Source organism: Moschus berezovskii, chromosome 14, assembly GCF_049115385.1.
Source record: "Moschus berezovskii isolate FMDL1 chromosome 14, NW_MosBer_1.0, whole genome shotgun sequence".
NCBI classification, from domain to species: domain Eukaryota; kingdom Metazoa; phylum Chordata; class Mammalia; order Artiodactyla; family Moschidae; genus Moschus; species Moschus berezovskii.
In genome coordinates, this window is record NC_142473.1 from 34,061,717 (window position 1) to 34,075,613 (window position 13,897).

General features: G+C 39.3%; 1 protein-coding gene across 3 annotated transcripts in view; it reads left to right on the forward strand.

The window, feature by feature from the left end:
* Window positions 1-13,897, forward strand: part of CBL (Cbl proto-oncogene) — a 92,432-nt gene that overhangs the window by 68,564 nt on the left and 9,971 nt on the right. For 2 of the 3 annotated variants that reach the window (XM_055423185.2, XM_055423187.2), the window contains 6 exons: window positions 306-365; window positions 986-1,117; window positions 1,203-1,583; window positions 4,494-4,591; window positions 12,854-12,994; window positions 13,378-13,478. In XM_055423185.2, coding sequence (XP_055279160.1) covers window positions 306-365; window positions 986-1,117; window positions 1,203-1,583; window positions 4,494-4,591; window positions 12,854-12,994; window positions 13,378-13,478 — 913 coding nt within the window. The remainder of the gene's footprint in view (window positions 1-305; window positions 366-985; window positions 1,118-1,202; window positions 1,584-4,493; window positions 4,592-12,853; window positions 12,995-13,377; window positions 13,479-13,897) is intronic. The other variant, XM_055423186.2, reaches the window with a different exon arrangement.

The window sequence follows — 13,897 nt, forward strand, 5'->3', positions numbered from 1 at the left end:
TGATGATGGAGGGAGAGTAAGTGACTTTTCACTTTCTTAACCCTCGAGGTGTTGCGCTGCTCATGCTCTGCTGCCGTGGAGGCCATGTTCTTAAGTGTGAGTCAGAGCAAGTAACCTGTAATGCAGGCTTTTCCCTCATTCCCTTCCTGGCATTAATGATAGGACTTAATATGGAGATGGTTATTTTTCTGTCATTGTACATAAGTGCTTGTAATACATATTTGCCTATTTTTCATCTGTTTTGCTTTCAGGAAATGCAAATGCAAAGTAGTATTTTGTATAAATTCTTGTATATCTCTTGACAGCCTACTTGGACAAGCTTATCAGCTATTCATCACCCTGCTGTGGGCAGGGAAATGGAAAAGGTTATACATTTATTTGTTTCTTTTGATTTGGCACAATTTTTGGAATACAAATTGAAGAAAAAATCATCCCTTTTAATTACCGAATCGAAATAACATTTCTTTGGAAGAACACAAGATGCTTTTTAATAATACCATCGATCACTTTATCTTATAAATCTCTTTTTTTCTTTGAATCATAATAACCTCTGGAGAGTTTATTTACTTTGATTTCTTTCTTCATTCTGCTCCTTAAGCATTATTTTCCTAGATGATTTGTTGAGGGATTAATGGGTATCCCTTTCTTTTAATACAACTTTCTTTTTTTAATCTTGAAAAGATTTTTCTTCTTCTGAAGATTAAGCGATGGGAAATCGTAAAGTTTTTTAAAATTGTAATCTTAGAAGCTGCTTACAGCACAGTTTCTAGATACAAGCTTTGTAGCTTGTATCTTTATGGTACTTTTGTGATTGAGAGCGCCCTCTTATGGTAACATAAAAATAATTCAGAAAGCACTCCGTAGCCAAAGTCAGGCTCATTGGTATATTCACTGTTCATATTGTACTTGTTTACATCTTTAGGAGTTGAGAGTTACCCCTCCTCCAAACAAGAATAACCTATTAGGAAATTTTTACTTGTATTAGGTGGAACGACCTCCTTCTCCATTCTCCATGGCCCCACAAGCTTCCCTTCCCCCAGTGCCACCACGACTTGACCTTCTACAGCAGCGAATATCTATCCCTTCAAGTGCTTCTGGTCTTGGAACCGCTTCTAAGGTAAAGCATTATCCATTTCTACAATTTTTTCTGATTCTTTTTTGTGGATTAGTGAAATTTCATTGCTTCCATCATGCTTCCATAGGCTCCTTCTGGCTCTCTTCATAAGGACAAACCATTACCAATACCTCCCACTCTTCGAGATCTTCCACCGCCACCCCCTCCAGATCGGCCGTATTCTGGTGGAGCAGAAACCCGGCCTCAGAGACGCCCATTGCCGTGTACACCGGGCGACTGTCCATCCAGAGACAAACTGCCCCCTGTCCCCTCTGGCCGCATTGGAGAAACGTCATGGCTGCATCGGCCAATCCCCAAAGTACCAGTAGTTGCCCCAAACCCTAGTGACCCCTGGACAGGGAGAGAATTAACCAACCGGCATTCACTTCCGTTTTCATTGCCCTCACAAATGGAACCCAGAACCGATATGCCTAGGCTCGGAAGCACATTCAATCTGGATACCTCCATGGTGAGTCCTGATTTTGAAATTATTTATCTTAGTAACAAATATTTGTGGATGACATTGATGGGGAATGTTCTATGGTATGTTTTGTACTGGATTCAGAGATAATATAATGCCTATTTTCAAGAAGTATATCTGTTAATATGTTTATTAATGCAATAAGCATATTTCTGCCATGAGTTGTATAAATAGAAAACACTTTTAGAGAAAGAAAAGATTATTTCCAGATAGAGCAATCATGAGGGCTTTATGAGAAGAGTGGCATCTGAATTTGAAGTATTCTTTCCAAAGTGGATACTGTTTTAAGATAGACCTACAATGACAGATGTTCAAGCAGGTTTTAGGAAAGGCAGAGGAACCAGAGATCAAATTGCCAACATCCGCTGGATCATGGAGAAAGCAAGAGAGTTCCAGAAAAACATCTATTTCTGCTTCATTGACTATGCCAAAGCCTTTGACTGTGTGGATCACAATAAACTGTGGAACATTCTGAAAGAGATGGGAATACCAGACCACCTGACCTGCCTCTTGAGAAACCTGTATACAGGTCAGGAGGCAACAGTTAGAACTGGACATGGAACAACAGACTGGTTCCAAATAGGAAAAGGAGTACGTCAAGGTTGTATATTGTCACCCTGCTTATTTAACTTGTATGCAGAGTACATCATGAGGAACGCTGGGCTGGAAGAAGCACAAGCTGGAATCAAGATTGCTGGGAGAAATATCAATAACCTCAGATATGCAGATGACACCACCCTTATGGCAGAAAGTGAAGAGGAACTCAAAGGCCTCTTGATGAAAGTGAAAGAGGAGAGCGAAAAAAAAAAAAGAGGAAAGCGAAAAGGTTGGCTTGAAGCTCAACATTCAGAAAACAAAGATCATGGCATCTGGTCCCATCACTTCATGGGAAATAGATGGGGAAACAGTGGAAACAGTGTCAGACTATATTTTTTTGGGCTCCAAAATCACTGCAGATGCTGATTGCAGCCAGGAAATTAAAAGATGCTTACTCCTTGGAAGGAAAGTTATGACCAGCCTAGATAGCATATTAAAAAGCAGAGACATTACTTTGCAACCAAGGTCCGTCTAGTCAAGGCTATGGTTTTTCCTGTGGTCATGTATGGATGTGAGAGTTGGACTGTGAAGAAAGCTGATCGCCGAAGAATTGATGCTTTTGAACTGTGGTGCTGGAGAAGACTCTTGAAAATCCCTTGGACTGCAAGGAGATCCAACCAGTCCATTCTAAAGGAGATCAATCCTGGGTGTTCATTGGAAGGACTGATGCTAAAGCTGAAACTCCAATACTTTGGCCACCTCATGCGTCGAGTTGACTCACTGGAAAAGAGTCTGATGCTGGGAGGGATTGGGGGTAGGAGGAGACAGGGACGACAGAGAATGAGATGGCTTGATGGCATCACCGACTCGATGGACATGAGTTTGAGTGAACTCCGGGAGTTGGTGATGGACAGGGAGGCCTGGCGTGTTGTGGTTCATGGGGTCGCAAAGAGTCGGACACGACTGAGCGACTGAACTGAACTGAACAATGACAGAAATGCTTAAGATGTATTGTGGAATAAAAAGTGTTTAATTTGAGAGGAGAAGTTTTGTGTATCATAGTAGGAAAGGGGGCTAGAAAGGAACATTGTTGCTAGATTAGACGGCACCATCCCAGAAGAATTGGAATTTATTTGGTATAAATGAAGAGTACATGAAGATTAAATTAGTGCAGTAATGTGACCAAGATGATGGCTTAAAGAGAGGAATCTAGGAATAGTATGCAGAAGGGATTAGAAAGAGAATGGATTGAAAAAAGACAGGTTAGCAGTCCATTGGATAAGCTGGCGATAAGGGATAGAACTGGGAGTGGGAGTGGTGTATTCCTTCTTTCGTTGGTTCTTTATGCACTCAGCAAAAAATCTTGCCCTCAAAACATTTACATTCTACTGGAGGAAGGATGGAAAATAAACAGGATAAACTATAAAATATAAAAGGTGTTGGATGCTGATGAATGCTGTGGAGAAAAATAGGGTGAAAACGGTGTAGAGAAAGCTGGAGTTGGGATGAGGAGGTACATGAAGGGATGACATATATTTCTGAGCAAAGACTTGGAGCAACAGGGGATGGAGGGAAAGCAGATGAGTTTGGGAGAGTCTGTGGTTATAATCACAGAGGGGTTCCACATAGCTGGTATGGGGTAAATGAGCGGGAGACTCGTGGTCCAGGAACAGAAAGGGGAACCTGATTAGGTAGAGACTTTAGGGAGCATGAAACAAAGACCCAGTGAGTCTTGAAAGTAGTTGGTCGGTGGGAAAAACGATGAGAGGTCGCAAATACATACATACACATATGCACACACCCAAGAGGTTTTTAACCTGACTAACTAGGGAAAGACGCGTTGAATTTGACACAGCCATTAAAGGAAGAATTGGCCAGTGGGTAGTTAGAAACCCAGGAAGAAGATGCAATTGGAGGGTAAAGTTGAGAAATGCTGTGGTCCTTAAATGAACTGTGTATTTCTTGGTTGAAAGGGAAAGGGGAAGGTAACTTAGCATTTAAGTGGCATTTATGGGATAGGCAGTCTTAATTAGAGTGGATTAGGTTTGACTTTCAGTGGCATCAATATAGAAAAATATGTAGATTTTTAAAGCTAGAATGGTATTTGTGCAGACAGCCAGTTTCCTCAAATTTTTTCCACAAAAAACCCCTTATTTCCTTGCCTCGTTTTTAGATCTGTCCTCCCTAACCCTTATATTTGAACCTTCAACTATACTTTTGTCACATATAATAAGCCCAAAGCATGGCATTGAGGATGAGGTCTCTGTCTGTATGACTGTTCTTGTTATTTTGAATAGATTAAATAAGAGGAGATGCTTTGCTATATTAAGAACATTTTTTTTTAAATTCTTTTCTTTCCAGAACATGAATAGCAGCAGCCCATTAGCAGGTGCAGAGTGTGAGCATCCCAAAATCAAATCTTCCGCATCTGCCAATGCCATTTATTCTCTGGCTGCCAGGTAAGTTTACTAAAACTGTATTTCATACAGTGGAGTTGATACTTTCAAATAACTTATTTATGGGAAATTTAGAAAACCCAGAGGGTTGTAAAGAAGAAAATAAAAATTGACCTGTATTTCTATTATGTAAAACTTATCATGTATTGGACTGTTTCTTTCCATTGTTTTCTCTGTGTATATGTACATAGTAGGAATGCAAAAGTAGGAAGTCAAGAGATATCTGGAGTAACAGGCAAGTTTGGCCTTGGAGTAAAAATGAAACAGGGCAAAGGCTAAGAGAGTTTTGTCAAGAGAACACACTGGTCATAGCAAACATCCTCTTCCAACAACACAAAATGAGAAGGAACTTTGAGACCAAAAAAGCGAAATAAGGTCCAACGTGGAGTGTATTGTGGGAAACGTACATATAGGCAGTATTGGGCAGACAGCCACTGCGCGTCACTGAAGGGGGAACAAGGGAGTGTAACGGGGCTGAAGCTGAAGATGGAGTCTGACCCCCAGAGGAGAAGCGTGTCTGCAGCAGTAGGAACCAGGTGGGCGAGCTGGGGGGAGGCCTCTTGCCTTTATTCCTCACAGACCATTAATCATCTGTGTCAGCCGAAGGCATTCTTCCAGTTTTCATATCAGATGGAACAAAGGTTAAAGTTGATAGGGAGCTGACCTGGCTTGGGCATATTCCTTGTGGGCAGGATAAAGCCCAGTCACAGAGAAGGGGAAGGTGTGGGATTGCAGGTGTAAGAGGGCGCTCACAGAATGGACCCAGTATGGTTTCAGCTACACAGTTATTCAGGAGTGTATCATTTAATTTCCACAGTTTTGTGACTTTTCAGTGTTACTTTTTTTTTAATTGATTTGTAACTTTATCTGTTGTGATTAGAGAAAATATTTTATATGATATTTTAAAAAATCTATTAAGAGTTTGTGGCCTAACATATTGTCCATCTGTAAGGTGTCCTGTTTGTACAGGAGAAGAGCGTGTGTGCTGTTATTGTTGAGTAGAGTTTTTTTGTGTTTGTCTGTTACATCTAATTGGTTTATTGTATTAAGTCCTTTCTTTCTTTACTTATCTTATATTTGATTGTTCTTTCCATGATTATGAGTGGGGTGTTGAAATCTCCATTTGTTATTGTAGAGCTGTCTGTTTCTCCTTTCAATTCTGTCAGGTTTTGCTTCATATATTGATATTTTGATGGCCTGTCATTAGGAGTATCAGTTCAGTTCAGTTGCTCAGTTGTGTCCGACTCTTTGCGACCCCATGAACTGCAGTACACCAGGCCTCCCTGTCTATCACCAACTCCCGGATCCTACCCAAACCCATATCCATTGAGTCGGTGATGCCATCCAACCATCTCATCCTCTGTCGTCCCCTTCTCCTGCCCTCAATCTTTCCCAGCATCAGGGTCTTTTCTAATGAGTCAGCTCTTCACATCAGGTTGCCAAAGTATTGGAGTTTCAGCTTCAACATCAGTCCTTCCAATGAACACCCAGGACTGATCTCAGGTGTATAAATGTTTATAATTGTTAAATCTTCCAGTTTATATAATGTTCTTTGTCTCTTGTAACCTTTTTTGACTGAAAGTTTGTTGACTTAGCAGAGCTCCCTCCTCCCTCCTCCCCGCACCCCTTTGGTTACTATTTGCACAGAATAACTTAATCCATCCTTTGGCTTTCAGCCTGTTTGTGTCATGGAGTCTCAAATGAGTCTCTTATAGATAGCATATCATTGGACTGTGTGTTTTAATCCAATCTGCCAGTCTCTGTCTTTTGATTGGAGAATTTAGCTCATTTATATTTAAAGCAATTACTGATATGGAGGGACTTCTGTCATTGTGCTGTTTGTGTTCTGTATTCCCTGTAGTTCTTTTGTCCCTCATTTTCTGCATTACTTCCTTTTGTGTTCAGTTTTTGTGTGTGTGTGTGGTGAAATGTTTTAAGTTCCTTTCTCATTTTCTTTTGTGTATATTCTATAGATTCTTTTTTTGTGGTTACCATAGGGATTATATGTAACATCCCAAAGCTATAACAGTATAATTTGAATTTATACCAGCTGGTAGGCTGCAGTCCGCGCGGTGGCTAGGGGTCGGACACGACTGATCGACTTCACTTTCACTTTTCACTTTCACACATTGGAGAAGGAAATGGCAACCCACTCCAGTGTTCTTGCCTGGAGAATCCCAGGAACGGGGGAGCCTGGTGGGCTTCCGTCTGTGGGGTCACACAGAGTCGGACACGACTGAAGTGACTTAGCAGCAGCAGCGGCAGCAGTTCTTTTAAACTAGATTATAATCTAGTTCTTTCAAGTGCATTAGGTTCCTAAAATTTATACAGAAAAAGAGATTTGAAGTTACCAACCAAAGTTAGAGTAATACTGGCTTTTACACTATTAATAATGGATTTTTTTCCTTTTAAGTGCATTGGTCTCTCAAATCATGTAGAAAAAAAAAGGTACAGTTACAAACCACTCTTACAACAATACTAGCTTTTATAACTGTCCATGTATTTACTTTTATGCAAGTCTTTATTTCTCCATACAGCTTGAAATTACTGTCTAGTGTTTTCATTTCACCCTGCAGGACTTACTTGGGCATTTCTTGCAGGGCAGGTCTAGTGGTCATGTACTCCCTCAGCTTTTGTTTATTTGGAAATATCTTGATTTCTCCCTCAATTTTGGAAGCAATTTTACCAGACACAGGCATACCTCAGAGATACTGTGGTTTGGTTTCAGACCACTGCATTAAGGTCAAAATTGCAGTAAAGTGAGACACCTGAATTCTTTGGTTTTGGTTTCCCAGTATATATAAATGTTATGTTTACACTATGCTGTAGTCTATTAAGTGTGCAGTTGCATTATGTCCTACACACACACCTTAATGTAAAATGTTTCATCGCTAAAAAATTCTAATCATCTCCTGAGCCTTCAGCAAGTCATAATCTTTTTACAATAGTAATATCAGAGATCACTGATTACAGATCACTATAACAAATATAATAATGAAAAATCTTGAAATATCTTGAGAATTATCAAAATGTGACACATAGACATGAAGTGAGAAAACGCTATTGGAAAAATGGTGCTAGTAGACTTGCTCGATAGAGTTGCCACAGGTCTTCAATTTATAAAAAAGAAAAACAACAAAATGCTGTCTGTGAAGTGCAGTAAAATAAGGTATGCCTGTGTAGGATTCTTGGTTGAGAGCTTCTTTTCTTTTAGCATTTCAAATATATAAGCCGACTGTCTTCTGGCCTTTAAAGTTTCTGATGAGAAGTCTGCTCATAATTTCATTTAGGATCCCTCATGTCTGATGATTTGCTTCTTTCTTTACCTTTGTCTTTTAAGAGTGTGAGTCTTTTTGAGTTCCTTTTATTTGGAGTTTGTTGAACTTCTCACATGTTTGTGTTCATTGAGTTGGGAAGTTTGGGGCCCTTATTTCTTCATCTATTCTCTCTGCCCCTTTTCTCTCTCTCTTCTTCTAGGACTCCCACGGTGTGTATGTTGGTCCTTTGGTGGTGTTATGTCCCACAGCTCCCTTAGACTGGTTTTCTTCGGTCTTTTTTTCTTTCTGTTTATTCCTCAGTCTTGATAATTTCCATTGTTTTCTCTTCAGGTTCACTGATTCTTTCTCCTTGCTGCTCAAGTCTACCTTTGAATCCCTCTAGTGATTTTTTTTTTCATTTCACTTGTACTTTTCAGTCTAGAATTTCTTTTTTGTTTCTTCTTAGGTTTTTCTGTCTCTATTGATACTTTCATTTTGTTCCACATGGTTTTCTTGATGTTTCTCCACATCTTCCTTTAAATCTCATGGAAGTCACTTCAGCCAGAGTGGGAGGGACTTACAACAATGCAGGGAGGTGCAGCAGCAGTGGCTGCTGCTCCTGCCCCTTTGTCAGCACCTCTGTGAACAGGAGCAGCAATCCGTGATCAGAACATAGATTCCCAATATTTGAGGGGCTGAGTCCTTTTTGTCCACCTTGACTCCTGAATGTTATGTGCAGGCTGCTCCAGGAACATTTGTACAGCTGCCTGCCCTGTGACAAGGGTTGGGAATGGATAGCTGCTACTATGCTCAGAACTGAAATTAATAGCAATTTAGCATCTTGACCTTTACCTGGCAGTTACAAGCCTTCAACAGACACTGGAGTTCCAAGATGGTTACATCAGACAACTTCTGCCATCTTCCCAGAATCCTCATTGAGTATCTGCTTTTTGTTTCATTGCTTTCTCCTCTTATATTTTTTTCTTCCAACTTTCTTTAGGCTTTATTTGTTATTTTTCTAGCTCCATGAGTTGGGTGCTGTGTTAATATGCTCAGGCTGCCATAACAAAATACTGCATACAGACTGGGCAGCTTAAGCAGCAGAATTTAATTTTCGCATAGTTCTGGTGACTGGAAGTCCAAGATCTATCAGGATGTCAGCATATTTGGTTTCTGGTGAGGAACCTCTTACTGGCTTACATGCTTGCATAACCTTCTCACTATGTTCTCACGTGGCTATTCCTTCATACATGTGTTGAGGGAGAGGTATAGAGAGCCACAGCAGGCTCTCTGGTGTCTGTTCATATCAGGACACCATCCTGTTGGGTTGGGGCCTATCCTCATGACCTCATCCAGCCTTAGTTACTGCCTCAGATGCCCCATGTTCACTTATAGCCACACTGGGGACTAGGGCCTCAACACGGTAGTTTTGGGAAGGACACAAACGTTTAGTCCGTAACAGATGCTATAGCTGTAAACCGCAAATGTTGATGTGTTATGTTTTCTTTATCATTCACTTCAAATTATATGATGATTTTCCCTTTGTGATTTCTTCTTTGACTCATCAGTTGTTTATATGTTCCTTGATTTTAAAATATTGAAAGATTTTCTAGTTATTTTTCTGTTCCTGCATTCTAGCTTCCTTCCAGTGTGGTCAGAAACCATACCCTATGATTTAAATTTGTGCTACTTGTGGGACCTTCCTTATTGACCAGTTTATGGTAAATTCCACATGTGTTATTACCACCTTCATTTTATAAAAATGAATATTCTGCAGTTGTTGGGCACAACATTCTGTGTATGTCAAGTTTGTTAATTGTATTCAAATGTATTATTTCCTTGCTGATTTTTTTTTTTTAATTTACATGTTCTGTCAAAGAGGTGTTATGTTAATAACTCCACCTATAATTGTGGGTCTCTATTTTTTCTGCTTATTTCTGTCCACTTGTATGTGTATTTAGTCTATGTAATTAGGGTACATAGAAATTTAGAATTATTGACTAAATAATCATTGTTTTTGTTACTCCATTTACTCTCTTGATTGTGCTTCTGTCCAGCTTTCGCCTGCTTTATTGTTATTGTTCAGTTGCTTAAGTCCTGTCCTACTCTTTGTGACCCCATGGAATTTGACTTATATTAAAATGTCTGTATCAGAGTCCTAAACCCTGGACTCGGCTCTCTTTTAGTGTTTGCTTGAACTTTTTCCATCCTTTTACTTTCAACTTTCCTGCTGAAGGGATGTTTGAAGGTATGTTTCTCGTAAGCAGTATATATAGATATACTTGTTGGCTTTCTTCTCCCTTAAATCCAGTCTAGCATTTTTGTTTTAAAATATTTGTTCCCTACTCTTTCCCCCATTTTTCCTGTCTTTGCTCATTTTTTTCCCCCCTATTTTCTTTCTTTGGGAGTAAAATAGTTTTTATTATACCATTTCACTCCTTACATTCTTTTAACAGTTACCCTTGAGATTCCAGCATATACCCTTGACTCATGATCATTAGAGTCCACTTGGAATCAGGGCCTTTTAACACTTCAAGAACATTTAAATTTCCAAGAATTTATCCTCTAGTATTTTCATTTCTTCCTGCTTTGCCACCATTCCATCTGCAATCTTTCTCCTTCTGCCTAAATAACTTCCTTTAGAGCAACAGAGGGAGAGAAAGAAGAGGGTGTGTTAGTATATCTTCTATTAATGGATTCACTTAAATTTTCTTTGACTTAAAATGTCTTTTATCTTTCATTTTTTAAAGATATTTTTTCTAAATATAGTACAGTCAACCCTTGAACAATTCAGGAGTTAGGGGCACCAACCCACTATGTATTGGAATATCCAGATATGACTACAGTGCACGCTCTGTATCCACAGTTTTGCATCCAAATTCAACCAACTGTATGGATTGTGTAGTACTATAGTATGCATTTATGGGGGAAGTGTGCATAAAAGTGGACCAATGCAATTTAAACCCATATCTTTCAGCACTTTAAAAATATCATCACACCGCCTTTTGACTTTTATTATTTCTGATGGAAAATGAGAATAATGTTGCTCTTTTAAGGGTAATGTTTCTTTTTCTGACTACTTAGAACACCTTTTTGTCTTTGGATCCCATCAGTTTTACTATAATGTGCCTATGTAGTTTTCTTTATATTTATGCTTAAGGTTTTTGAGTTTATGGATTTTGTCATTTGATGTTTATAATCAGTTTTAGAAAATCTCAGCCACTGGGAATTCCCTGGTGGTCCAGTGGTTAGGATTCTGTGCTCTCACTGACAAGTGTCTGGGTTCAATCCCTGGTTGGGAAACTAAAATCCTATAAGCCATGCAGTACCAGCCCCCTTCTCTCCACCACCTCCCCCCAAAAAAAATCAGCATAGAAAATTTCAGCCACTATTTCGTTTTTAAAATTTTTATTGGAGTATAGTTGATTTACAGTGTGTTAGTTTCCAGTGTATACTGTTTCTTCAGATAGACTGAAACAGTGCAGCTTCTTTCTCTTCTGTGATTCCAGTTACCTGAAAGTTCAGTCTTTTCATCATACCTCGTATAGCTCTTTTGCTCATTTCCATGTTTTCCATTCTTTTTCCTCTCTTTACTTGAATTGGAATAGTTCTTATTCTATTTCACTTGCCTAATCTTTTTCTTTTTTTTCAGTTTCTAATCTGCCCCAGAATCCATCTAACAAATACTGTGTTTTTAGGTTCTAGACTTTTCATGTATAGCTTTCTAATAAAATTCTTTTTTCTTGAACATGTAAATTATAACTATTTTAAAGGCCATATTTGTTACTTTCAACTTTGTCTCTCTAGTTTGGCAAGACAGCCAAAGTATTACTGCTTTTTGCTTGGTTTCTTAGACTCTTGTCCCATGCATACATGGTTTAAGGATTCACAGTAGTTTTAGGGAAAATCGTAGGCAGCATTTCAAACCTCTGTCTCTACTGTTCCCTTCTCCAGGATTTTTGACTCCTTGTGTCTTGGCCATTGTGGTATTCCCAAATTCCAATCCCTCTCTCCTCAGTCTGTTGAAAACTACATCAAAAGCCCAAGTTCAGAACTCCTAATATGGGGGCTTATTGCAGTGTATTCTCCTTGCCTCTGGAAAGAGAATATGCCTCTGCTTCTTTCTTTTGTATAGTTTCCTGCTTTTATAGCTGGCTGTTATAGGCAGACGGTCAGACAACACTTGTTACTTGGCCATGGCTGTAAGCATGTAAAATGTATTTATGTTTTAGATCAATATAGTGTTATGTTTTCCCTTTTTTTTAACTTAGCATTATATATTGGGCACTTCTTCCTTTCAGTTAAAAAGTTCTTCAAAATCCTCACTTTTAACGATTGCATATTATTACGTAATATGACTGTTTTATTGTTGCTTAGTCCTGTCCGACTCTCTGCGACCCCATGGGCTGCAGCACACCAGGCTTCCCTGCCCTTCACTATCTCCCACAAGTTTATGACATCATATATTTAATCATTCCTGTTTTTGGATATTTATTTTGTTTAAAAGCTTTTAATGTAATGACTTTACTTCAGCGTATCTTTCTACATAGCCAGAGATGAAGCCAAGGTAGAATTACTGTGACAGAAAATGTTTTAAAGTATGTGTTGCCAAAATGCTTAATGAGTAAACGGTGCAATTTTATATTTTTATTAACATCAACAAAAAGAATTGTAATTAAAATTTTTGGATTACCCTTTTAATGACCTTTTTCTCTTTATTAAAATAGTATGTGTTCTAAGAATATTTTAAAAACACAGGTGAGCAATGCTAAAGAAAGTTAGCAGAGTCTTACCACCTAGAGTCAGACAGTAATTGGTAACAGGGAATATACTCATTGCCATTCTTCTGTGTTTAGAATCATGCTTGCTGTTTCTTACTAGGAGTATCTTGAACATTTGAGGATGTTATATATTTCTTCTGCCACAGTGATTTTCGAATTATTTCAGGTAATTGCAAAGCAGTTCATTCTGTTTTCTTTTTCTGTTTTTTTTATTCTTCCTCTTCCAGACCTCTTCCTGTGCCAAAGCTGCCCCCTGGGGAGCAGTGTGAAAGTGAGGAGGACACAGAGTATATGACTCCTTCCTCTAGGCCTGTGGGACTTCAAAAGCCAGAAGTGAAGTGGCCTCCGGAGATAGCGCAGAGTTCACGGTAGGTTCACAACAGTCCTGTTTGGGAATTCAGTTGACACCGACTCACTCACCTGCTTGGCTTGCTGCCTGCACATAGTGTTATCCAGCCAAAAATAAAGCAGAAAGGTGTGTGTAGCTGCTAATGTTTTAAGCTTCTTGCATCTGTAAGCAGTTCCACTTAACGTTTCTTCAGCATCACAGTAATTTCAAAAACATACATAGCTGTTACTCATAATAGGAGTCAATCTTACGATATTTACTAGTAGTGACACTGGTGAAGGGAGAGTGTTATCTTGATAGAATCAGGGTCTAGAGAAGTTGTGAATAAGTGACTCCTGGTAAGTTTGCAGATAACAGAGTTCTGTTTCTGAAGATCATTATGCCACTTTCCTTCCGGTCCAGAACGTGTGACTGTGACCAGCAGATCGATAGCTGTACATACGAAGCCATGTATAATATTCAGTCCCAGGTGGCGCCGTCTGTCACAGAGAGTGGTACCTTTGGTGAGTAGTCATTCTGCTACTTTATTTACTTATTTAAATTTATTCATTCATTTAGCTGTGCCGGGTATTAGTTGCAGTATGTGGGATCTTTAGTTGTGTCATGCGAAATCTTAGTTGCAGCATGTGGGATCTTAGTTCCCTGACCAGGGATTAGACCTGGGCCCCTTGCACTGGGGGCACGGAGTCTTAGCCATTGGACCACCAGGGAAGTCCCCAGTACTGCTGCTTTAACAATCATTGATGTGCCGGAGGAATGAGCTGGTAATGTCTGGCTTGATCTAAGTGGAATATTCTTAAATAATTTTCTTTGCAAAATATCTTTGACCTGTGGCAGTAAAGGCCTTTCTTCTCTTTTATTTCTCATTCACACAGCCGGTTCCATTTGGGTTTTTCATCCTTCCAGGGCCTGGCGGCCCTTG